General features: G+C 44.2%; 1 protein-coding gene across 2 annotated transcripts in view; it reads left to right on the top strand.

Moving 5' to 3' along the window:
• The window catches only part of CEP192 (centrosomal protein 192), a 325,551-nt gene that overhangs the window by 173,304 nt on the left and 124,898 nt on the right, over positions 1 to 27,349 (top strand). For both annotated transcript variants that reach the window (XM_073590043.1, XM_073590042.1), the window contains exons 14-17: positions 2,195 to 2,338; positions 2,682 to 2,746; positions 5,295 to 5,504; positions 16,973 to 17,102. In XM_073590043.1, the coding sequence (XP_073446144.1) occupies positions 2,195 to 2,338; positions 2,682 to 2,746; positions 5,295 to 5,504; positions 16,973 to 17,102 (549 nt within the window). The remainder of the gene's footprint in view (positions 1 to 2,194; positions 2,339 to 2,681; positions 2,747 to 5,294; positions 5,505 to 16,972; positions 17,103 to 27,349) is intronic.

Here is a 27,349-nt window from a genome sequence, read left to right as displayed (position 1 = left end):
AATACAAATTTTATTGCTTGGAAATTTGAAGACATGTCAGTAGTTTATAGAATAAAAGAGCAATTTACATTTTACTCAAATATACCTATAAAGAGAAAAATCAGACAAACTAAAAATATTTACATATTACACATTGCACACTGTAGAGGTTTGTAATCACTCAGCTGCAGTTGCGATAAGCACAGGCAGTGGCATTGCTGAAATGTCCAGGCAAGTTTATTTAAACTGCATAAACCGCTCAGGATAATAAAACTACAGCCTTTTACGGCACAAAGTAAAAAGTCCATACAACATACAGTGGGTCCATCCGGTTCTTTAATTCTTAACACAGACCAACACAACAGGAGATCCACAAATCTCCAAGTCCAGACCCTGAATGAGATACTAGGTCTCCCCTTTATCTGCCAAACCACGCCACTGGGGTTTGGACATGGGAGCAGTCATTCCCACCCATTTCTTATGACCGCTCGTAAAACCCGGCCCTGGAATAAACCAATAACTCTCTCCACACTATGCTTCCGAGCTCGCATCACAGCAGCTAATAACCACGATGACACATCTCCCCTCAAGGACCCTTCTGATGGCCATCTTAGAACTTTCACACACACACACACACACACACACACACACACACACACACACACACACACACACACACACACACACACAGCCTCTTGCTTTAATGTGCCCCCGTTTCACAATTTTCACTCATGGCCTCATCATGTGCCTTTTCAGTAACGTTATTCACCATACAGCAGTGCACCTCCCATCTAGAGTATTTCTCAGGACATGTTATCCTCGGCTCATCCATGGATCGCTTACCATTCCCCATCGTGTCCTCGGCACTTCTGCATGGCACTGCAATAACAGCAGCAGCGTGATGTCAACAGCTTGATAATCTCATCATGTTGCTGTACGTCTGAGCGGGGGGATAAGGAGCTCTCCTCTGCTCCTGTCTTCAAATTGAGTATAAGAATGAAGATGAGAATCGGAGTCTCCCATGTCTCTTCGGGCCACCAGGAAACATTTGGTGGGCTGCATGCGGCCCATTTGTTGTGCAGGCCTCGTTAAACCCCTTTAAATGTCACTGTGACTCAAGATTGCAGCATTAAAGAGGCTTCAACATGGTAGCAGTGGCCTTCTGAATGCCTTCATGGCTACCATAAAGTAGAAGCTATGAGCAAAAAAAGTGCAAATAGGGTCATATCTGAGAATACAACCATGTCAAATTAAATTATGCTAACCTGATAAGGTGGTATGACACACACAGCCATGAATACACATGAAACAGCTGCTGCAGATCCACTGGTCTTACAACCAGGAAAAAGGGGGGAAAAAGCCAAATGTGGTTTATCAGCGCTGCCGGTAGGCAACGAAGATCCAGATGGAAGTATAATAATTGAATTTTTATTCCAGGTTTTTCAGTCAACACGTTTCAAAGTCATCACAGACTTGTTCCTCAGGACACAAACCATATATATGGTCTTATACCGTCTTATACTTCCATCTGGATCATCATTGCCTTTCAGCAGCGCGGATAAACCACATTTGGCTTTTTTTTTTCCCCCTTCATGCCTACCATATGATATCTAAGAAGCTCATCCTGTGACTAAGCGTCATAGACCAGTTATTCCATTGTATTGTGTGGGCAGTGGTGGTCACAGATTCAGGTCTCTTAAGAAAATTATTAAACAAAAAAAAGTTTGAAACACCCCCTTTTTTTACCAAATGAATGGCAAAATTCAAATAATAAATATTAATACTTTTGGTATTGCTGCATGTGCAATCTAAACTAGTTAAAATATTTACCATAAGTATGTGTACCATACAATGAATGCTGAAATAAAAAATTTCATCAAAATATGAACAGCACAAGCTCTATTTTATTGGACTAACATGAGGCTGCACTTTTTGGCAGGGAACCAGTGACCTCCTCAGGCTCTGAATCCATAAAAAAAAATATCTCAAAATGCAAAAAATTAACAAACACAACTCCAGTGACAGAACAATAAATTAAAAAAAAGCTGTGTAACATGTGTATACATACTTCCTGTGCCGTTGAAGCTGACAAGTGTTAAATTTCTTTGCAGTGTTGCCAAAAGGGAAATTGTGCAGTTTTCATTGGAAACCATGCACCATTGATGAGATATACTTTTTGTGTGTTTTCTTTAGTTTTGTTTTTGTCTTTCTGCAGGAAGTCAGTCACATAGTGTTGTTTATCAGAATGAAGAAGGCAAGTGGGTAACTGATCTTGCTTACTATAAGCCATTTGAAAAAGAAGAAGCAAGTTTCTCAGGATCAGCAAATGACTTGAAAGATGAAGATTTTATTGTTGGAAGTGAGTATTTTTTTTTGTTACAGCTTTATTGGATACGTTTTAAAAGCTTTTTGCTCTATTATGTGCAAGCCCAAAACAGACTGATTTTTTTTTTTTTTTTTTCTTTTTTCTTTCCCCACTTTCTTACTTTCTCTTCATTTAACCTCACTTTTTTATTCTCCCTTGTTGTGGCTTTATATGAGACATCATTTCAGAGAAAATTGGTGATCAATAATTTACTAATTCGTGCTTCTACCATAGCGGGGGTTTTTTTTTTTAGCTCTAAGGATAAAAATTCACATTTGCATGTCAGCATTTAATCTTGTAAGTAGAAAAGTGACAGTTTCTCTTGTTGTTTTCATAGATGATGCTTTAGCTATGCTTGATGAAGACCAGGAAGAATTTGAGAAAGAAAATAAATTTATTCAGGTAAAATGTGTTTTTAGTGATCATCTTATATAAAAAATAATTAACCATTCCCTAGATCCTTGCTATTAGTCTGTTTTAATAAATATACATATGCACAATAATGGTTTTTGTAAATCGCCTGCATTAATAATTTTGCTTGATTCCTGTGCAGGAGCCAGAGCCATCTAATGTAGTGTGATTCTGCAACGCTGGCTCCTGCAATGAAGACTGAGACTTTTAGGAGAGAGTGCGTGCTGCTATCAAAAACAAAATAGTCAATCTAAGCCATTTAGAAAAAATGCTTCGCCGTAGAAATTAGTAATAATTAACACCTTCCCAACTTTGGATTTACTTGTACGTCCCATGTCTGGTCCCTGTCTTCAATGTTTGCTATATACTGCAACACTCTGGTTTTCCAGTATATAGTGCAAGTGATTGTGCAATCGCAAGTTCAAGGCTCTTAAGGGAACTACGAAATATGGTGGTGGGAATTTTTAAAAACATAAATAAAAGTTTGAATAACTCCTTTTTACCCTCATTAAATTGACAGAATCAAAAATACACACAATTACCAAAATTCGGACTTATATTACCATCGCCGAAAGAAGTGTTCCAGAAATTAATTAAAACCACACAATATTTTATTCATATTTTTAAAATGACAACAAATTAAAACATCAAAAAGCACCCAAACTGGGGGGACGTGCTATGCGTGTGTAATATCCGGCAGCTCATACATCACCGCTAATTATAATCCCAAACTAGGCCACAATGTAACGCTATGTATAACATGTCCAATAATATCAAAAATGTTACGCTATATATTCACATTGCAGCAATACAATAGAATTAAATTAATATTATGGCACCATATATCAACATTATTTATATATATATACACGCACACACACACACACACACACACACACACTAGGATTTGGTACATAATATAGCTCTATATATCCACATTACATTTGTATAATAGAATCCAGACACATTACCGGGGTAAACGGGTTGCAGGAGAAGGCAGCTGGAACCCAGTGTGACATGTCCCTCCTCACCCCGACGCGCGTTTCGCATCCAGCTTCTTCTGGGGGCGCGTCAGGGCTGCCTATGGCTGATTTGCGGATGGTTGTGTATGTCCTCCCTTAAGCTCCGCCTACTTCCACATGCGTCCTGCGTATGTTGCATTTGTGTGCGGTCGGCGGGCACATCAAAACGTCGCATGCAGATGCATCTGCATACAACGAATGTCCCTGCGTACCCACTGTTAAAGATGGGTATGCAGGACGCATGCAGAAGTAGCCGGAGCATAGGCGGAGCTTAAGGGAGGATGTACACAGACATCCGCAGACCAGCCATACACAAGTGTGAACTTGGCCTTAATGCCTTGCTGCTAGTAGGATATGAACTCAGGCTTTCAGTCATAGAAGTGTAGCTTGTCTGTTTCAGGCATTGCTCAGTACATAGTGAGCGGCGGTTGTCTCCAGGCCCTGTCAGTGACTGACAACCGACTCCGCGCTATTGTAGAGCCAGCTGTCAGTAAGTGCTGGTGCACCGCTGTTCACTATGTAGAAGAAATGAGGAAGAAATCCGGCACGACCAGATATTTTCCTCCTTTCTCCTTCATTGGCTATGCTACACCAGCAGGAACGGCACCTTCACCTTTCAACTGGAGATGTGGGAAATTACACAGTGTGGTGAGCTCGATTCCTCCCCCCGCCCACATCTCTGTCCAGCTTTGCTCACTATGTACTGTGTGGTGACTGAATCTACGCCTTTATGACTGAAAAAAACCAAAGACAGAAACATACTGATTAAATTCCCTGCAGTAAATAAACAGCATAGTGCATGAAAATATATGGTACCTAGTTAACATGTTTTCTGATAAAAAAAAAAAATGCAATAGGTCAGCCCTAAGGAGCGGAGCCTGCAGCTGCATGTATTTCTATGCGGCCGCACGCTCCGATCCGAGTGCCGGGTATTAAGATGCAAGACTCGGCCGTATTCCTTGCATGTGTGATCCTGGCTTAATATTAAAAACCTTACCGTTTGTCAAGTGAGATGAATGTGGATAAGGGCTGAGAAGGACTGTGCCCAACTAATGGAGGCACATCCATGGGAGACCACATCAATATAATTCCCAACTCAAAGGAAAGGCAGGCCACACCTTTTATATGCACAGAATGCAAACAGACAGGGAAAAAAAAACAAAGGTACGAACTGGGATATAACTGACTGAGGCCTGAGGCTGCTGGGAGGAATAAAGTTAATTTCTTCCATGTAGCCAGGCTCAGTGTGACATCCTGCAGCCTAATACCATTTTTGGAAATGACATGTTCTCTTTTAAGACCCTCTAGTCTGTAGAATTTTGAAAATTCTGCCTTTTTAACTCTGATCCTGTGAATTTTATGTGTATGCGTTTTCCCTTGTCTCCTAAAATTTGAGTTCGGTAGTGACGGCAAGTTCACCACATACCTGGTCTTAAACTTCATTTCTCTCTCGTTTTATTTTTTGTTACTGTTTTACATGTTAAAGGCAAATATTACTTTTTTTGTTTTTCTTAAAGGATGAGAAAATGGATTTAGAAAATATTTCTATCAACTTGGGCGACACATCATGGAAGCTTCCAGTCAGTGGTCATGTTTTACTGAAAGCATCTCCTAGTTCAGACTTGGCTCAGGAAGAGGCAAGCTACTTGCGTCTTTCCTTAGGGGAATTCTTTGGACAAAGATCAGAGGCTATGGGATGTCTAGGTGGAGGGGCGGATGTCAAACGGGTGTGTATAAACTTCTATTAACTACTTTGTCTTGCTAACATTTTGAAAACTTGTAAAATCTCTGTTCCTGATTTTTGATGAACGAGTGCTCCATATATAATATAATATACCTAGCACCTGATTTTGTTCCTGTGCCTGTATAGATGTGTGCCTGTATAGATGTGTGTTTGTATAGATAGATATTATACGCACACATATATACACACACACACACACACACACACTCACAATCATGGCCAAAAGTGTTGGTACCCTTGATGTTGTTCCACAAAATGAAGTGTTTCTCTGAGAAGACTATTGCAATTACACCTGTTTTGTTATACGCATGTTTATTTCTTTTGTGTGTATTAGAACAACACAAAAAAACAGAGAAAAAGGCAAATTGGACATAATTTTATACAACCCCAAAAAATGAGCCTGACAAAATATATTTGGTTGCACACACTTTGGAATAGATAACTGCAATCAATCGTGTCCTATAACCGTCAAAAAGCTTCTTAACCTCTCAACTGGAATTTTAGACCACTCTTCTTTTGCAAACTGCTGCAGGTATCTCATATTTGAAGGGTTCCTTTTCCCGACAGCAATTTTAAGATCTTTCCACAGGTGTTCAATGGGTTTTAGATCCAGACTCATTGCTAGTGTCAGGAACATCGCACTGCACTTGCTCACTGAGCCAGTGCTTGTGTCCTGAGTAAAGTGCCCGTCACATTAAGCGAGATCGCTAGCGATATCGCTAAATCGTCACCGATTTTGTGACGCAGCAGCGATATTGCTAGCGATATCGCTATGTGTGATTCTTACCTCCGACCAGCTCTCCCGCTTGTTATCGCTGATCGCGCGAGAACGTCCTGGGCCATTTCTCGTCGGCCGCTTCCTGCTTGCGCCAACGAGCGACGCGTGGACGCGGGTGGGAGGACGTCATCATTGCCGCTTCTGACAAGTAAGTAATGACCGCCGACCGCTGCTATGTCGCTGGTGAGATCTGCCTGTTTGGCATCTCACTAGCGACCTTTTAGCGATGCACCAGCGATCCTGACCAGCGCATTCACAATCATTCTCTCCGGGGCAGAAGAGGAAAGAGAAAATGCCCAGGCTTGTGGGGACCCCCTAAGCAGGGACACAACTATCCCCACTCTCTGTTTCTCATCCCCAGAGGAACGGGGTCTCAAGGAGAAAAAGAGCTTACAGCCCTCCTTAAACGCTCTAAATTCATTTTTGTTACCAGTAAACGTATCAGGTAACTTAACTGGGGATTCGGGTGGACTAAAATGTCATCTCTAGTTCCCCACCTGCTGAAACCCTGTGGAAAGTGCCCCCTGAACAGAGTCCGCAACCTGCCGTTGGGACTGGGCCAGAGTTTGGTGTTCCAAACTTAGCTTCTGCAGCAACTGAGTCAAGCATTTCACCTGCTCAGATAAGGCATGCATTGGGTCCATGCTGCAGAAGTTGAGAAGAAAAAAAAAAAAGTTCATGGTCAGTTATAATGTCAGGAACACCGCACTGCACTTGCTCACTGAGCCAGTGCGTGTGTCCTGAGTGAGACAAACTGCTCTAAGATACCTGTGGAGCGGGGCAGCAGCAGTGAAGATGCTTGCTTCAGACCAGCAGGACCTGAAGCACGTGACTGCTGGGGGCGTGGCCTAAATTCCAGAGAGCTAAGAGCTGCAGGAGAACTCCTAGAAGGGTAACTAGAGGACGAAGTTACCAAGGGGCATAGACAGAGATGTAAACAGAACAGGCCGGGGTCAAAGCACGAGATATCACGACAGTACCAAAGGGCAAGACAGAACGGGTAGTCAGGACGTAGCCAAGAAGTCAGAAACTAGAGAAGCAGATACACAGTACAGAATCAAAAGACAAACTCACAACGAGGGACTGAACTGGGTGAGGACCATATAGGCAAGCTAGAAGACAATCCACAGGCACACAGGGGTCACCATACTCGGCCAAAGGCAAAAGTTTAACTAACGGGGATTGGAGTTTCCCAGGGCTATAAGAAGCTGTCCCTGAACCAAAGAGAGGCCACAATAATTAACCCCAGGCATGCAGGTCAAAGCCTGCACTGGGCTCAAGACATTAACCCCTGACGTGCAGGTCAAAACCTGCCCTGGGATCATGACAGCCTTTTTAGATCTCTACAGCACTTTGTTTCCAATTCTTGGTGCTTCAAGTACATTTTACATTACATTTAGGGTCATTGTCCTGCTGCAAGACCCATTACATAATAATAATAATAATAATAATAATAATAATAATAATAATAATTTCATTTCTATAGCACTGACATATTCGGCAGCACTTTATATTTCAGCGGGGACTTGTACAGACGGCAGACATTACAGCATAACAATAATGACCTAGATCTTAACAGATACCAAGAGAAATGAGGGCCCTGCTCACAAGCTTACAATCTATGAGGGAAAAAGGTAGACAAGAAAGGTGGGTGGTAACAGTTGCCTTCATTGTTCGGACCAGCCATAATGTCAAGAGTGTAACAGTACAGACACAGAGGGCTACTAGATGCATAAAGCATGTGGGAACATGATGCGGGGAACCTGGTTATGGTAAAACTTTTGACTGTGCCACAAAGGGATAGTTAGGCTATTGTGTGGAGGAGGTAGGCCAGTCTGAATAAATACGTTTTTAGGGCACGCTTAAAATTGTAGGGATTGGGGACTAATCGCATTGACCTGGGAAGTGCATTCCAAAGAATTGTCGCAGCACGTGTATAGTCTTGGAGATGGGAGTGGGAGGTTCTGATTATTGAGGATGTTAACCTTAGGTCATCAGCAGAACGTAGGGCACGGGTAGTGAGGTAGACTGAGACGAGGGAGGAGATGTAGGGTGGAGCTGAGACGTGGATTGCTTTGTGGGTGAGGGTAATAAGTTTGTACTGGATTGGATGGGTAGACAGTTTAACGACTAGCACAAGGTAGAGGCATCGGTTACCTAGGACAAAAACCAAGCTTTTTGACACTAGGCACTATATTGCAACCAAAAATCCTTTGGTAATCTTCAGATTTCATGATGCCTTGCACACAGTCAAGGCACCCATTGCCAAAGGTAGCAAAACAATCTCAAAACATCTTTGAACCTCCACTATATTTTTTTTTTTTTTTTTTTAAATTCGTTTATTAAACCACAAGTAGTTTTACAGTACACAAATTTAGTACAAGATATTAAGCTTGATACAAAATGTGTTCAAATAGCATGTAGACATGAGACATAATGTATGCCTCAATTGTGTGTAAATAAAGCAAACATAATATCAATTAAATCGCAGTAGTATTGTGTTAATGCTCCAGTAGTAAAACCTGCCTAGCTTCTAAACCCTATCTACATCTTCCATAACATAAACTATTCCGCAGCCTACTTCTATATAATGAGCAGTTTACTGTGCGACATCTCAGCCTCCACTATATTTGACTGTAGGTACTGTGTCCTTTTCTTTGTAGGCCTCATTCTATTTTCGGTAAAAAGTAGAATGATGTGCTTTACCAAGCAACTCTGTCTTGTTCTCACCTGTCCACAAGATGATTTCCTAGAAGGATTTTGGCTTGCGTAGATTTTGGAAAACTGCAGTCTAGCTTTTTGTTTCTCTGTCAGCAGTGGGGTCGTCCTGGGGCTACTACATTAAATGTCACGTTGTGTAAAGAAGAACAAAAGGGATGGCACTCACCGTTCTGAAGTAGTGAATTTATTATAGGATAAAAAGCATAGGTTTAGGAGAGATGTCTGAACTGTGGACAACAGCCGTTTCACGCCAACTGCGCTTCAGTTGGCGTGAAACAGCAGTTGTCCACAGTTCAGACATCTCCCCCAAGCCTATGCTTTTTATCCTATAATAAATTCACTACTTCAGAACGGTGAGTGCCATGCCTTTTGTTCTTCTTTATTCAACGTGGCTATGCATGGTCCACTTTGGATTGAGCACCCGTTCTATGGGTAGTTGGCGTGCAGCCCTGGTATGTGAAATTGTACCGCACTATAGTGCATATGAAGGTTGTTATTTTTCAACAGTTTTGCTTCTCAATTCCTCAAACCGGTCTCTTCTCCTCTTTCTGTTCTCCATGCTTAGTGTGGCACACACAGACAAACAATGCAAACATTGTCAACTTCTCTCCGTTTTAGGCTAGTTTCACACTAGCGTTTATGAGCGCAGCGACGGCCTGCGCACGGCCGCCGCTAAGCCCCACCCCCTGTCGCGCCCCGCCGGTAGCTCCGCCCACTGGCGCATGCGCCCTGCGTCCCCTATCTTTATCACAGGGGGCGCAGGCCGTGCGCAGTATGCGTTTGGCGGCGCATGCGCCTTTTTGACGGTGCGCAGACGCAACCAAACTGCAGCAGGTTGCGTTTGGCGCAGGTCGGCGCACCGTCAAAAGGACGCATGCGCCGCCAAACGCATACTGCGCACGGCCTGCGCCCCCTGTGATAAAGATAGGGGGCGCATGCAGCGTCATGCGCCGGTGGGCGGAGCTACCGGCGGAGGCGGGGCTTAGCGGCGGCCGTGCGCAGGCCGTCGCTGCGCTCATAAACGCTAGTGTGAAACTAGCCTTATCTGGTTTCGGCTATGATTTTCACATTGCCCACACATGTTACTTGCCACAGTGTAGTTTGATGGAGCATCACACACTTATCCATATTTTTCTCTTGCTCATTTTTCGGTTTATGTCCAATCTGCCTTTGTTGTTTTTTTTTTGGTTCCGATACACACAAAGGAAATTAACTCTGTATAGCAAGACATGTGTAACTGGGAGAAATACTTCATTTTCTTGGACAATTTTAAGGGTGTCAACACTTTCGTGAGTGTATCTATCGCCACCTGGTTAATAAAGGTTGACCATATTAGACCCAAGTCGTCTTCAACCCATGTAAGTAATATAAATATTGATTTACTTGGATTGAAGAAGACTTGGGTCCATTATGGTCAACCTTTCTTGACCAGGTATAGATTGTCTGTCGCTATATTATGTGTAGCCCACAGCGTCATTTGTTGGGAGAAAAGCATCCAGGCCTTTTTTTGAAAACTGTTCGAGTGTCTACCATCACTATTTTATGTGGTTGGGCATTCCACAGTCTAACTGTAAAGAATGCACTCTTATTTAGCTGCCAAAACAACCTCCACATGTAATGAATGTCCCTTAGTCTTTTTTTAATGGTCTTAGAGGAATGTATTGATCAATCATGTACTTATGCATATAAATTAGATTGCCTCTGATATGTACCGTATATACTTGAGTATAAGCCGACCCCCCCCCCCCTAATTTTGCCACAAAAAACTGGGAAAACTTATTTACTCGACTATAAGCCTAGGGTGGAAAATGCAGCAGCTACTGGTAAGTTTAAAAAATAAAAATAGATACCAATAAAAGTAAAATTAATTGAGACATCAGTAGGTTAAATGTTTTTGAATATCCATATTGAATCAGGAGCCCCATATAATACTCCATACAGTTCATGATGGCCCCATAAGATGCTCCATACAAAATACACCCCATATAATGCTGCACAAAGGTTAATAATGGCCCCTTAAGATGCTCCATAGATTATGCCCCATATGCTGCCCCCATAAGATGCTCCATAGATTATGCCCCCATAAGATGCTCTATAGATTATGCCCCATAAGATGCTCCATATTTTATGCCCCAATATGCTGCCCCCATAAGATGCTCCATAGATTATGCCCCAATATGCTGCCCCTATAAGGTGCTCCATAGATTACACCCTTATATGCTGCCCCCATAAGATGCTCCATACATTATGCCCCCATGTGCTGCCCCAATAAGATGCTCCATAGATTATGCACCCATGTGCTGCCCCCATAAGATGCTCCATACATTATGCCCCCATATGCTGCCTCCATAATATGCTCCATACATTATGCCCTCATTTGCTGCTCCCATAAGATGCTCCAAACATTTTGCCCCCATGTGCTGCTGCATTTAAAAATAAAAAAAATGACGTACTCGCCTCTCCGTCGCTGGGGCCAGGTGCCGCTGCTTGCTGCTGTCTAACACGTCATCTGTCAGTGATGTTCAGACTACAGGGGGCGCGGCGCGCACTAACACGTCACCGCTCCCTCTGCTGTCTGAACGTCACTGACAGATGACGTGCCAGACAGCAGCAAGCAGCGATGGACCCGGACAGGTGAGTATCGCTATACTTACCGGTCCTGGCACGGTCTCTGCAGCGCCCAGCTTCTCCGCGATCTCCCTTCCTGCCTTCAGCGGTCATGTGGTACCACTCATTATAACTCATGAATATGTGCATATTCATGAGTGTAATGAGCGGTACCATGTGACCGCTGAAGGAAGGAAGGGAGATCGCGGAGAAGCTGGGGGCTGCAGAGACCGTGCCAGGATCGGTAAGTATGACCTGACACCCCCGACCCCCGGTGTATATGACTCGAATATAAGCCGAGAGGGGGGACTTTCAGCCAAAAAAAAGGCTGAAAATCTCGGCTTATATTCGAGTATATACGGTAATTTCTTTTTTATAATCTAAATGGGCTTATTGGAGAGACCCTCCATCCCATGCAATAACTTAGTCACTCTCCTTTGAATAAAATGTACCTTTCCAATATCAATTCCATCACTTTATTTTGTTAGGACGGTTCGGAAAATTTAGATAAGCTATATTGTACCATTGTGTGTGTATATAGAGATTATTCAGTTCTAATGCAAGTGTGCCAAGCTCCATGAGAAGCATTTTTGGTAAGTATATCTCTGTACCTTTGACACCACATGAGTCATGTGGCTGCATTCCAAGGAACAAGTTTGGCCTTATCATGTGCATTATTACTTAAAGGGGTTTCCTTCTTAGAGCATTTGATAATTAAAAATGTAATGAAATGTAATGTGCTGCGGAATATGTCTGTGCTATAGAAATATTTTTTTTTTATTATAATTAAGACTGCTGGAGGTCTGACTGCTGGGCAGGGCTGTGGAGTCGGCAAGTCCTACTCCTTAATTTCCCTGACTCCCTATTCCACAGCCTGGTCAGTACTGAGCATGTACATAAAGTGCAGCAGAGATTCATCTCAACTAAAAGCTTGGATCAGGAATAGAACAGACATTTATTGAACAATTAATAACTTTCACAAATTTTCATGAAATTATTTACAGCACATCCTGCAATGTACTACTGTACCCAAAATTGACACCGACTCCACAGCCCTGCTGTTGAGACCCCCACAGATCACAACAACAAGGGTTCTGAGGTCCACTGTGTGAGTGAAGTGCTGGTTATCATATGCTCTGTTTTCTCTCCATTCACCCCTTAAGGTACTGTCACACTTAGCGATGCACCAGCGATCCCGACCAGCGATATGACGCTGTCAGGATCGCTGGTGCATCGCTAAGTGGTCGCTAGTGAGCTGCCACACAGGCAGTTCTCACCAGCCACCATCGCAGGGGTTGGGGGTCGCTACTTACCTGTCACACTAGGCGATCCTGACGTCCTCCCGCCCGCGTCCACGCGTTGCTCGTCTCCACAGCAGGGAGCCCAGTAGGAAGCTGACGACGATAAACGGTCCAGGACGTTCTCGCGCGATCAGCGATAAGCAGCGGGGGAGCGGGTCGGAGGTAAGTATCACACATAGCGATATCGTTAGCAATATCGCTATAACGTCACAAAACCTGTGACGTTATAGCAATATTGCTAGTGATATCGCTTAGTGTGACAGGCCCTTTAACGACCGCCGCTATGCCTTTTAAAGGCGGTAGTTAAGGGTACTTAAACCACAGCGCCATTAATTAACGGCGCTGTGGAAAAAGTGTATGACGCCCCCTCAGAGTCAGATTTTCTCCAGGGTCTCAGCGGCCGGGGGTAGCAGACACCCAGAGAACATGATTCGGGTCAGTTTTTACCGACCCCGGTTTTGCGATCGCCGTTAACCGTATAACGGCGACTGCAAAAAAGAATAAAAAATTTGATGTGCCATTTAATTTCTCCTCTGATGTGATTGCACATCAGAGGATAGAGAAATGGGGTCCCTGTTTCCCCCCCCAGTACCTCCTGGTGTCCCTCTGTCTCCAGGCCTCCAGCCACGGCCGCCGGCGTCTTCTTCTGGTAAGAAAATGACATGGTGCATGCGCAGTGCGCCTGCCGAGATCGGCCGGCAACAATAGGAAGATTTTTCCTTTTGGTTCATTTTGGTCACTGTGATAGGGTCTATCACAGTGATCAAAATAAAAAAAATAGTAAATATACCCCCCCTTTATCACCCCCTCAGTTAGGGAAATATAATGAAATAAAGAAAATATATTTATTTTTATTTTCTCATTAGGGTTAGAGTTGTGTTAAAGTGAATTGGTCTAAAATTAGAGTTGGAATTATGGTTAGAGCTGGAATTGTGGTTGGGTTTAGGGTTGGGATTGGTGTTAGGGTTATTGTTGGGATTGGGGTTAGGGTTTGGAAATAGGGTTAGGGTTGGAATTAGGGTTAGAGTTGGAGTTAGGGTTAGGGTTGAAGCTTCAATTGGGTTTAGGGTTGGGATTGGGGCTAGGATTATTGTTGGGATTGGGGTTAGGGTTGGAATTGGGGTGATGGTTGGAATTGGGGTGAGGGTTGGAATTGGGGTTAGGGTTGGAATTGGGGTTAGGTTATGGTTGGGATTGAGGTTAGGGTTATTGTTGGGATTGGGGTTAGGGTTGAAATTAGGGTTGGAGCTGCAATTGACATTAGGGTTGGGATTTGGGTTAGGGTTGTGGTTGGGATTAGGGTTGGAATTAGGGTTAGAGTTGGGATTGGGGTTTGGGTTGGAACTGGGGTTAGGGTTAGAGCTGGAATTGGGGTTAGGTTAGGGTTATTGGGATTGGAGTTAGGGTTCTTGTTGGGATTGGGGTTAGAGTTGGAATTAGGTTTGGAGCTGCAATAGGGTTTAGCATTGGGGTTAGGGTTGGGATTAGGGTTATGGTTAGGGTTATTGGTGGGATTAGGGTTAGGGGTGTGTTGGGGTTAGGGATGGTGTTAGAATTGAGGGGTTTCTACTGTTTTAGCACAGCAGGAGGTCTCCAAACGCGACATAGCGCCACCATAGATTGCAGCCAATTTTGCGTTCAAAAAGTCAAACTGTGCTCCCTCCCTGCCCTAACGTGTGCCCAAACAGTGGTTTACTCCAACATATGGGGCATCAGCGTACTCAGGACAAATTGCACAACAACGTTGTGGTTCTATTTTCTCCTGTTACCCTTGGAAAAATAAAAAATTGGGGTCTAGTGATCATTTTTGTGGAAAAAATGATTTTTTGTTTTCATGGCTCTGCGTTATAAACTTCTGTGAAGCACTTGGGGTTAAAAGTACTCACCACACATCTAGGTAAGCTCCCTCGGGGGTCTAGTTTCCAAAATGGTCACATGTGGGGGGGTTTCTACTGTTTAGGCACATCAAGGGCTCTGTAAACCCAATATGACGCCCGCAGACCGTTCCATCCAAGTCTGCATTGCAAAACGGCGCTCTTCCCTTCCAAGCTCTGCCATGTGCCCAAACAGTGGTTCTTCCCCCACATTTGGGGTATTGGCGTACTCAGGACAAATTGCACAACAACATTTGGGGTCCAATTTCTCCTGTTACCTTTGTGAAAGTAAAAATTTGGTGAAAACATCATTTTTGTGGAAAAAATGATTTTTTATTTTCATGGCTCTGTTATAAACTTTTTTGTAGCCAAAGCCTTCTCTTGGCAGAGAAAACGTTGTTCAAAATGCCTGTGTTTTTGGTTGTTTTTTTTTCACAACTGGTTTTTGACATGTTTTTAGGTGTATCATACATGTTATGCTTTGTCTACAGTACGTTTTAATAAACTTGATTTTCGTCACCATAAACGCGTTTGCATTTTTCGCAACATTTTTCTTTCACATTCTCATTGCTTTCTGTGGGTGAAAAAAAATGCTGCAAAAACTCTGAAAGTATTGACATGCTGCTGTTTAAAAAAACAAAACAAAAAAAAAACAAGTGTTAGGAAAAAAACAAAAGCGTGTACATTAAATTAATCAAATCTTATCACTTTTGCTGGTATTGTAAAAAGCAGCTTTTAATTTGCATAAGATAACCAGCAATAAGTTTAAAAAAAAAAAAAAAGCTGCAAAAATGAATATACCTTAGCCTCAGACTGAGAGTTAGCATTTAGGTCCACTTCTCAATTTAATGTTTCATTCACATGGGAGACTTTGTGCCCCCCCAGACTGCAGAGACCCGTGTGTCGTAAGCAGAGCCTCCCTCTAATCCCGGAATAACAAACACCGACGGGCATGGATGGGTTGAACAGGTCGGTCACAGTTTATTAAATTTATAAGCAGAGAGAGAGGCAAGTACAGTTCGCATCGGACTCATCGCTGAAGGCTCCGTTGCTGACCGCTGGGCAAGCAAGCAGATGAAAGGTTACAAATCTTTGCCCCACCCCCTCTAAATACCGCTGTGAAGTCATAACAACAATAACAATGTGAATAGTAATTATGAAAATTATATATAATTTTTTTTTTAAATAACATTTTAGAACCATAGCCGCACTCCACAACCACAAGTCTATTAGTGATAGAGGGTGGGACAACAGCTACCAAAGGGTCTACCGGGGAGAAAGAGGAAGTCACTGACCCTAGGCACTGAATTTAAACGCCCCTTCCTCTTTCTTCCCATTGGTCAGTTGGGCTTCCCAATCAAGGCATCATCTGGGGTAGTAGTGAGAGGGGGGAATGGGCACTGAATGGCGATTCTATCTAGCTTATCTCCTAGTGGGCTCCGCAGTCAGATGCACCTTCCCTATGCCTTATGGTGCCTGCCATTCTTATAATTGATGAGTCATCTCTGCTCCCAGCGATCATACATTTTATCATTGATGGTGATATGTTTCTTTTCTGGACAACTCTGTTACTGCAAAATTCAATGTCCGTTGTCGCCTTGTAACCAAGTTAAGTAAATGTGTTTGAGCAAATGACTTCAGTGCATTTTCCACCCAACTGAAAGATTCAGCAGTGCTTTGTACATCGTGCACACACTGAATATGGGGTGACTTTAAATTGTATTACTCGAGCACTTACCGTAAATCCCAGCTCCTGGGAGCACATTTTGTTCTTATTTGAGTGTTCATGTTAGGACATGACAAGCTTGTTACATTAAACAATATACCTGCATAACAGGAGACCTCCGTCTGTAGGCTTTACGACGTGTATTCAGCATAGACATGACCTAGCTTTAGGCCTTCATAGGAACCTGGAGACCCTTCGGCTACAGACTGTAGTACACTTTAACACCGATTGATACTGTATTTCAAACAGCAAATCGCTCCAATTTACACCATGATTCTTCTGTCTGGTTCAAAAAGAAAAATATCTATCACTCGGTAGCTATGCATATCTCTGTATTTACAGTCGATGATAGAATAATAATAATCTTTATTTTTATATAGCGCTAACATATTCCGCTGCGCTTTACAGTTGTCTCTGAATTGTAATTCTTGTTTCTTTGCACAGCCTTCTTTTGGCTATCATATAATTTCTCCAGAGAAGCAAGAACCTATTGTACTATTGAGGAATTCGGTTGACTCTGAAAATTCTGATCACGATGATACCATAAAGTTTTGCGATAACACCTTAATGCCAGGTTTGTACAAGTTTGTTTTATCTTGCCTTTTTTTCCCCCCTGTACTTAGTACTAATAGCATATATACTATGGCATATAAAAGTTTGGGCACCCATGGTCAAAATTGTTATTGTGAACAGTAAAGCATAAAGATGAAATGATCTCTAAAGTGCCTAAAGTTAAAATTACCCATTTGTATTTTAGGCAAAAAAAATTTTTTTTCTGTCTTTTTACATTTTAAAAATTACAAAAAGGAAAATGGGCTGATGCAAAAGTTTGGGCACCCTGCATGGTTCGTATTTAGTGGTACCCACTTTTGAAAGTATCACAGCTTGTAAACGCTTTTTGTAGCCAGCCAGGAGTCTTTCAATGATTTTTATCCTTTTTTCTTTGAAAAAATTTTTTTTAGTTCTGTAAGATTCCTGGGTCGTCTTGCATACAATGCTATTTTGAGGTCTAGCCACAAATTTTCAGTGATATTCAGGGGACTGTGAGAGCCATATTAAAAGTTTCAGCTTGTGCCTTTTGATGTAGTCTATTGTGGATTTTGATGTGTGTTTTATGGTTGTTATCCATTTGTAGAAGTCATCCGCTTTTCAACTTCAGCTTTTTTTTTTTTTTTTTTTTTTTTACAAATTTTATGTTTGCATCAAGAATTTTGTTGACATTTCCGTGAATCCATTATTTCCTTGATCTCTAAAATGTTCCCTGTGCCATTGGCTACAACACAACCCCATGCATGATTGAACCATCTCCATGCTTAATTATTGGCGAGATGTTTTTTTTTTTCCTGAATTGTGTCCTTTTTTCTCCACACATACTTTTGATAATTGTCGCCAAAGAGTTCTCTTTTAACCTCATCGGTCCACAGGATTTGTTTCCAAAAAACATTAGGATTGTTTAGATGTTCTCTTGCATACTTCTGATGCTGAATTTTATGGTGAGGACTCAGGAGAGGTTTTCTTCTGATAACTCTCCCAAGAAAGAAAAAGGGGGAGACAGGGCGCTTCCAATGCGTAGGTCTGTCGGGGTCGTAAACGACAATAAATCCTCATTCACCAGTCATTCCAAATCATTGTGCGAGCGCAAAACATCTGGTACCAATTAAGAATGACTCACACGCAGCTGATTCAGTCTTAGCTAATGTCCCGCATCCACACCTGTCAGGAGCAGTTCAACAACTGGCTTTATTTACAAATACACAATACTATATTGAGTGTTAGGGGAAGGCGTGCATTAGGCGGGGTTTATGCAGTATACATCTAGTGTCCAGTCTCTCTCTGATTCGTCAAAAAGTCTCCCGATGGTTACTTCTTCTTCACATTCCTGAGTTATCTTTTTTTAGGAGAAATGAAACTTAACTTAACTCTTTAGACACTGAATTTAAGTGAAAGTGAACACTGGCAGCCATCTTTAATACAGTTACATTTGCATTAGCAAGCAATTAGGAAAAACTTATTGTTTCACAGTATAAAAGTATAAAAGTTATATAAGAAAATATATTTTCACCTTGACAATCCCCCCTAAACACTAAGTTTTTCCCTTAATGAAAGATCCTTCGAGACTGTCCATGCGATGGGAAAAGGGGAGGTGGATTTCTTCATCCAGACACCTCAGAAGCTCTCCCCTAGCGAGAGGCCTCCAGGCAGCTGAACCCTTCACTAACCTCACATGGAGTTCTCCCGCTGTCCCTAAACTAAGTCTCTTAACATCATCTGAGAATGGGGGGTTTTGTCTACTCTCTTGAGGGGAATATACTTAGGGATCTCCCCTAGATCAGTACCATCGTACTCTGGTGGGTCTACTTCTTGATTGAGGAAGGTGCCAGTCGGAGTTGCTTTGGCAATAACCTTTTTATACAGGGGAATAACACAACAAAGAGTTATCGATCCAATTACAAGGAGGGCAATCAGTACTATACAAGCTTGTTGAAGGAATCCCTTGAGTCCACCCAACCAGCCGGAAAAGAAAGATGTGTCTACTCCAGCATTAGTTTTCAATTCTGCTGCTAACCCAGTTATCTTTTTAAGGGCTATCATGGTTTTTCCATTCACTCCAGAGTTCTGAGGGATATAGGTACAACACTCCTCTCCCACCATCCCACAAACTCCTCCTTTCTCAGCTAATATCATATCAAGGGCTAGTCGATTTTGGAGTGTCATTCTAGTGTTAGGGCCCAATTCTTCAACTATACCTTGGAAGGCATCTTGGCTGAAATTGACAAACCTTTGTTCACTGTAATATATGTAATTGATCCATTCAACATTTTTATTAATCTGCACCTGTGGGATTATAGAAGCAAAGCCAGCATAGATCTGGTTCTGGGCTTTAAATTGGTCAGGCACCCCCCTTGGCACTCCAATAGCATCAATATATACTAGTGGATCTTCTTCATAACTCATATGGAGCTGATCGAGGCTTCTCCTTTTCCTGGTAGGTTCATCAGGTATCTTTGGATCCCAGGGTAGAATCTTGAACTGCATAGCTAGTTTAACAAGGGTGCATTGGCCTGTCCAGGCATTTGGCAACCTAGGACGGAGCTTACCATCTCCACATAACCAATAAATGTCATACATATATTGTGTATGTTTGATTAACAAGTCAGTATCTAGAGAACTATTCTCTTTGCAGAAACCTGTCTCGAAGATCCCTACTGGTGTACCTGTGGTGTCGTGGGAATTATAGCAGGTGTAATTGTCAGCTAATACAGTTACTTCTCCTGGGACCTTTAGTTTGGGTTCCTTATGAATTAGTGGGACGTAATCTGGGCAATCAGTGGGCTTCAAACCTTTCAACAAATTCATGACACAGGCAGTGGTGTTGTCATCAGGGAAAAGCAATGCATGTGTGTATAGGTGTGTATTCGCAGCAGCACAAGCAATACATCCTACAGAGATATTCTGGACTTTTACATTGTACCTCACCCATTCTAACCACAAATTTTTCCTTGGGGCTGTTTGTGTTTCTATGGAGAAAACCTCTTGCCAACTGAGACCTGGAATGGGGATCACTTCATTAACTACATTTTGCAAACGCTCACCTGGGCCTATTTTAGGTGTACTGGTAACGGGGGCCTTGGTTGGTCTGAAGCTAATATCCTGAAGCCGTATATGGCCTAAATACGCATAAGGTCCAGCACTAAATACATAATTATAATGCCTTCCTAGTACGAACGTCTGCAGATCAGCAGATTGAGGGCTTTCAAGATTTAGGAGAAGGGGGTGACAGCTTCTACCCCATTTACAGCCCCTAAATGGTTGCAGAAGGGCTGTTAGATGCATTCTCTCACGAAGACTCCTACCCGTCCCATCCTTGGGGAACATGGCTTCGCTAGGTTTATATCCCCAATTATTCCCCGTACTCCAGGCAGCATCTGTCCAATAATGACAATTATTGTTGTCTTGTCTGGTAACACACATATAGAACTGGATGATCCCCTCTACCACCCGTTCAGTCTCAAGGCACTTGACTACATCACAGAAATCAAATCGCCAGATATTCACCGGTGCTGTCAGGTTTACCCAGAGAATAAAGGGACCAGAATTCTTATTTACAATAGGGGCCGAAGAGGTAGGGGCGAGGATGGCCCCCAGTCCCAAGGTCAAAAACAACAGCAACATTTCCCTTCAGTCACTACTGTGACTAAACACTGGTTCGGTCTCTTTTACAGTGTGAAGCATGAATCCAGGTGCTTTTTCCTTCAAGTTTTACTGCAGTAGGGGTGACCAGGATCACCGTGTGGGGTCCTTCAAATCTCGGCTGGAGACAATCTCTGCGCACAAACTTTTTCACATACACCAGGTCTCCTGGCACAAAGTCATGGACCACGTCACCTGTGGATTCTGGAAGAGAAGCAGAAACTGTAGAGTGGGTGTTAGACAGTTCCTTAGACAATGCAATCACAAATTGTACAACTTTATCATTTGTCTCAGACAACTCTTGTGGCCTAATGTCTCCTATTTTAGGTGGAGCACCAAAAAGAATCTCAAAGGGAGTCAGGCCGTGTTTTCCCTGTGGGGTGTGTCTGATATGGTATAGGACCACGGGGAGCAAATCTGGCCATGGGAGTGGGTGGTCCTGGCTCATTTTAAGCAACTGGGTCTTAATTGTGGAGTTCATTCTCTCAACTTTGGCTGAACTGGAGGGGTGATAGGGGGTGTGCAGACCCAAATCTGTCCCTAACATGTGCCACAATTCCTCGTAGACATTGGCAGTGAAGGCTGGGCCTTGATCTGATTCAACAACTTCGGGAATTCCAAATCTGCACGAAATTTCAGTGATAAGCTTCTTAGCTGTAGTTTTGGCAGTCATGTTGGTCACTGAGTAGGCTTCGGGCCATCCTGAGAACATATCCACAGCCACTAGGACGTACTCATACTTTCCTGACTTGGGCATCTGAATATGATCAACCTGGATTCTCTGCCAAGGGTAGTCTGGTTTGGCAAGATGCTGAAGTGGAACCTTGGCGGTGGCTGTTGGGTTACAGATGGCACAGACTGGGCAGGCTCTTGAGTAGGCTGTGACAGTGGTAGAGATTCCTGGGGCCCAGTAGAGCTTCTTGATACAGGCCAGAGCTTGGTTCTTTCCTCGATGAGTTGATCCATGAGCCCATGCTGCAACGGCTGGATACATTCTTTTGGGTAGACAGGGTTTCCCATCCACCTTATAGAGTCTAGGAAATTGGTTTTGTCCGGCAGAACTACGATTCCCATGAATGGCTCCTGCAGCTTCCCACTGCTTCTTTTCTTCTTTAGAGGTCAACTTTTGTTCTTCCCACAATCTCTCTTCAGGTGGTCGGGCTGGCTTCCAGACAAATCCGGTGGCAGGGTATTCCATTTCCATGTCTTCTATCAACTCCCTCTTCTTTCTTCGGGCTTCGGACTTCTCAAAGTCTCGTTCTTCTTCGGCTTGGGTAGCTTCTTTGGTTGCCTGTTCTCTTGTTTGTGCTCTGGTAAGCACAGGCATCACAGGTGTATCAGTGCCTTCCCAACAGGGTTTTTCTGGTGCTGTTTCTTCTTCTTCCCACTTTGCTGAGACATTCTTTATGGCAGCAGCTTGATCTGCTAAATGGTTTCCTCTAGTCTCCTTCGAATTGACTTTCCCGTGAGCTTTGACCTTGATCACCGCAATTTGTACAGGTAGCTCCAATGCCTTCATCAGGGCTTTAATCCTTAGTGCATGTTTAACAGGGGTTCCTGTAGCCGTAATGAACCCTCGGGACTTCCACAGGAATCCAAAATCGTGACAGATTCCATAGCCGTATCTTGAGTCAGTGTAGACATTGGCCGTCTTCCCTTCTGCTAGATAACATGCTTGTTGTAGGGCCACAAGTTCGGCTTCTTGAGCCGAAAGGTGAGGTGGCAAGGCTTCAGCCAGAAGGACTTCTGTTTCAGTGGTGACCGCATATCCAGTGTGGAACTTGCCATAAGAGTCTGCAAATCGAGATCCATCAGTCCATAGTTACAAATCAGGGTTGAGAAGTTCTTGAGTTACCACATTTTGTGGTGCAGAGGCTTCTTGTTCCAGTGCTTTTACACAGTCATGCGGGTCATCAGGTGACCTCCCGTCTGGTAAGTCCTTATACCCGTCAGGGAACTCCCCCCTAGAATGTGGAAGCAAAGTGGCTGGGTTGATGGTAGTACATTTCTGGAAGGTGATGTTGGAGGGCAGAAGTAGAGAGCACTGAAGTCTGAGATGTCTTTGGCTCGTTAGATGCTTAGGAGATGTTTGTTGGAGGACAGCAGAGAGATCATGTCCAGCTTGAATGACCAAGTCATGACCAAGTGCTATGTCAGCAGACTTATCCAGAAGAACATGGGCTGCATGCACAGCCTTGAGGCAGGAAGGAGCAGTTCTGGCAACAGGGTCTAGCCTGGCTGAGTAGTAGGCCAGAGGACGGAAACGATCAGCATGTTTCTGTGCCAGCACACCAGAGGCATGTCCTTCAGATTCTGAAACAAAGAGATGAAACGGCTGAGTGTAGTCAGGGAGACCCAGAGCAGGGGCGCTGACAACAGCTTCCTTGAGAGCCAGGAAACAGTCCTTTTGCTGAGCATAGATATACGGATTTTCAGCATGATCCCAGTCCGGTCCTCCAGTCTTGAGGCAATCATACAAAGGTTGCATGAGTCTTGAAGCATCCGGAATCCACTGTCTGCAGTAGGTAATGAGTCCTAAGAAAGACTGCATAGCAGAGTATGTCTTTGGATAAGGGATATCCTCGATTGCATGTTTTCTGTCCTCGGTGAGGTGTCTCGAGCCTTGAGAGATGCAGTGTCCGAGGAAGACGACTTTCTCTTTGCACCACTGGACCTTGGCCTTTGAGACTTTGCAGTTGGCAGAATGAAGAAAAAGGAGCAAGGACTCAGAAGCAGCAAACAGATTCTCTTCAGTTCCACAGAGGAGTAGGTCATCAACATACTGGAGAAGCGTGACATGAAGATTCTGTAACACCCACGGATCCAGGGTCATCTTCATAGCATGAGTGAACTGGTTAGGGGAGTTCTGGGCACCCTGTGGTGTCCTGGTCCAGGTCAGCTGAGATCCTTGAAACGTGAAGGCAAATAAAAACTGTGAGTCTTCATGAAGCGGGACACTGAAGAAAGCATTAGCCAGGTCAATAACGGTGAAGAGTGTTGCTGAAGTAGGCACTTGAGAAAGCAAGGTGTTTGGGTTGGGTACCACAGGAGTTTCCAAGATGGTGGCTGAATTGACTGCTCTGAGGTCCTGTACAAGTCTGTACTTCGGAGGGTCTCCAGGAGCTGTCTTCTTCTTCACTGGAAACAGGGGTGTGTTACAGGGTGAAACACATCTGATTAGCACTCCAGAATGTAAGAGGGAGGTAATCTGAACTCCAAGGCTCCGCTCTTGGGCAGCCTTAAGCGGATACTGAGGTAGTCTGGGGTATGGGTGCCCAGGTTTGAGGTGGACTTTTACTGGAGGCACTTTGAGCAGACCCACATCCTCAGGTCCAGTTGACCACAGAGTGGTAGGTAGATTGGGCAAATCCGGGGAAGGTGTCGTTTGCAGAGTCATCATCATCAGAGGGAAAGCCTTAAGGACACAACGATCTTCAGTGCCTTGTTGTGAGGCAGGATCTTGTAATTGCAATTCCATCCCTTGATCACCGAAGATGATGGTAGCGTGAAGCCTTTGAAGGAGGTCAGCTCCTAGAAGGTTGACGGGGCAGGTTTCAGACACCAGAAATTTGGCAAAGACACCAGATAATGGGCCAGCTGGGACGGGAACAGTGAGTGGTGATGAGGTTTGTTGACCTTCAACTCCAATACATGTGAGGAAATCTGAAGACAGGGAGATTGTAGGAGGCAGCTGAGATGACGAGATAACAGAGGTGGCCGCCCCAGTGTCCACTAAGAACTTGAGAGGTTGATTGTCCACTTCCAGGGTCACTGTACCACAAGACGAGGAAGTACAGGTGGCGGGAAAAGTGGGCACCGGTTGGCCTGAACTTCATGAGTGTGGAGGAGGAAGAGGTCTCTGAGGGTGCCCCCTGCGAGGACAACTTCTTCTCATATGACCAGGGCTGGCACACTCCCAACACAGAGGTCTCCCTTGGTCATCACGAACTGGTCTGTCCCTGTAGTTTTGGCCCTGGGACCCTCTCGGCCTCAAGCGTGGTGATCCATACCGATCCTGAGCCTGATACACCATAACAGGTACTTCTGAGGCTTCTGCCATATACATGGTTGGTTTCTTCTTGCCTTTGTCCTTCTGTGCTTCCTTCTCTGCTTCCTTTTCTGCTTCTTTTTCTTCCCTTTGAAGCATTTTCTGATAACTCTTCACAACAGTGAGGGCCTGTTTTAGGGGACCATCAGGTAATTCGGGACGAAGCTTCATGACCTTATCCTTCAGTGGATCTTCCAGACCATCAATAAAAGCACGGACCAACAAGGCTGCCTGCGTCTTCACATGAGTTGAATAACCCAAGTCTTCAAACTGCATAGTTAGTCTGGCAGCGTATTTCTCCACAGCTTCACCAGATTCTTGTTGTATATCCTGTATTGATCCTGCTTCGTCACAGAGACGATCCTGGGCCCACTTTGTGAGTTGAGCGATAAACTCCTTTCCAGACTTGAACTTGTTGAGAGGTCCTGCTTTAGTGGGGTCCAATTCCTTCATGATGGTGGGGAGAAAATATTCGGAGGCTTTGATTGAGGTGATGCCTGATAGATCAGACCATGTAGCCCCGTAGATGCTCCTAGTCTGTTCCAGTTTCCTTACATACTGCATGGGAAATTTGTCCGGGTCAGGTAACTTGTTAACAATAGCATCAATTTGTACCGGAGTGAAGGGTTTGTATTTCAGCTTCAGCCCTTCTTCTTCTTCGTCATGTGTCACTGCCTCATCCTTCGGGGCAGTTGGGGGTGCTGTGGATATTACCTCATCCAGGGGCTTTATACCTGTGTGCATCAGTGGTATCATGTATTCAGCTACCAAGGGCATGATGCCCTCTAATCCGGATTCATGGTAACAGACGATCCTAACTTCTTGTAAATCGAGATCTGGGGTTGATTGGAGACAATTCTTGATGACTTCAACGTGTTCCTTCATACAGGGGCCCAGTGGGTATCCAAAGAGTCCTGAAGATATCAATGGTATAGCCAAAGTTCTACGAGGAAGTGTATCTCTCCCTAGCCGTCCTGCAAAGATAAGCACTGTCTGTAAGGCGGTCTGCAATATTGTACGGCAATGCTCGGGTGTCCTGTAATCATATATAGGGCCTGCAGTGTGTAACACTATATCACAGGGCAAATTCCCTCCCTGGGTGGACATAGCGTCTCCTGGATGCAAGGGGCCATAATTGGTAAGGTAGGCCTGACACTCTTGGGTTATGGCTGGGCCTCCCTTTTTAGCTATCTGTTGGGCCAAACCACCTCTATGCGACAGGGTAGAGTTAGCTGGGTTCACTATGGCTCCTACCTGGTGGGTAACTATGTCCCCATACCCCACTGAGAAAAGAACCTGGGAGCCCTGAGGTGTGATGTAATAGCGTGAATGACAGGGGAACCAGATTTCAGGGTCATGGGGCAACCTAGAGGATTTGTTGAGAGGGGTAGGTAGTGGGCTCCTTCCGGGCCGGGGGGATTCGAACGGACCTAATAGCAGTGGCGGGGCAGGGGGAATTGTAGCAACCTGATTGTCAGAATCTTCTGATCCCTCATCATCTCCGATAGCTTGGCGCCTCATACGCATTACGGACCGGAAAGCCGTACTGCCGGTCAGGGCATCAAGAGTGAAGGGACCTTGACCAGGTGTATTTACAAATATCACAGTGGGTTGCACCGGGAGACTAGGCCCAGAGGCCGGAACAGAAACAGGAACATTAGAGGTGGGAACAGCATCGGTCGGTGCCGGAGTTTTCTCAGGAAGTGGTGGTCCCTGATAGTACTCGCCGGAAAGTGTTACCAGCGGACATAGTGGCTGGGGAGGAATTCCGGGTGCACCAAGATGGCTGCCGGTGGAGGCGTGGCATGCCCCACTTCCGTCCATGGTCTGGGCGGAACCCCAAGGACGGCCCGCCCCACACACACGGCAGGTTTCCACCCAGGTTGGATTCTGCACGCCACAAACAGGACACACCCACGCTTCTGGAGAGCTCGTCTTGTCGCCATTATAGGGCGGTGGTTGGGACTGCATTTTCATCATCAGTGGCACGGCGGCCATTTTACAATCTATAAGATCACAGTTCAAAGGCATTTTATAACCAAACACAGGTTCCGCATTGTCTGATCCTCCTTCCCCATCAATCTCTTTCCATCCTTCATTCTTCAAGCCTCGCGCAACTCGCAGATGAGCTTGTGCTTGTTCTAACAATCCTTTATCTTTCAACATGCCTCGTTTGTTCTCTATGAGATTATGCCACATAGCCGGCTGTAATCTCCCTGACGAGGGCAATCCTACATGCTTATACAATCTCTCAACATTCTTGACTGCCTTCTTGCCTTCCCGTGACTCTACTATTTCCTTGACCTCCACAGCATCCTCATCTAACTTGTGGGGCACAGACTTCTTCTGCTTTAAGATACGCAGCATGACTCTTACAGAATACTATGGTTCTCTGCAGAAAAACCACTGGCAGCGATATCAACACTGATGTTCCACAGTACGGAGCCTCACGTTCGACGTACTAGGAAAAGAGCCTCGCGCTCAATATTTCCTTTCCCTAACCTTGAACAGCAGTGATTAACAGATTATCCTGCCACGATATTCCAACAGTCGGGAGGCGGTCTCCTAGTGAGAGCCCTCCA

The sequence above is a fragment of the Dendrobates tinctorius genome, unplaced genomic scaffold, assembly GCF_039654945.1.
Source record: "Dendrobates tinctorius isolate UK_male_01 unplaced genomic scaffold, ASM3965494v1 ptg000115l, whole genome shotgun sequence".
Taxonomy (NCBI): Eukaryota; Metazoa; Chordata; class Amphibia; order Anura; family Dendrobatidae; genus Dendrobates; species Dendrobates tinctorius.
Note: the sequence above shows the minus strand (reverse complement) of the source record. Positions and strands in the feature narration are given on the sequence as shown.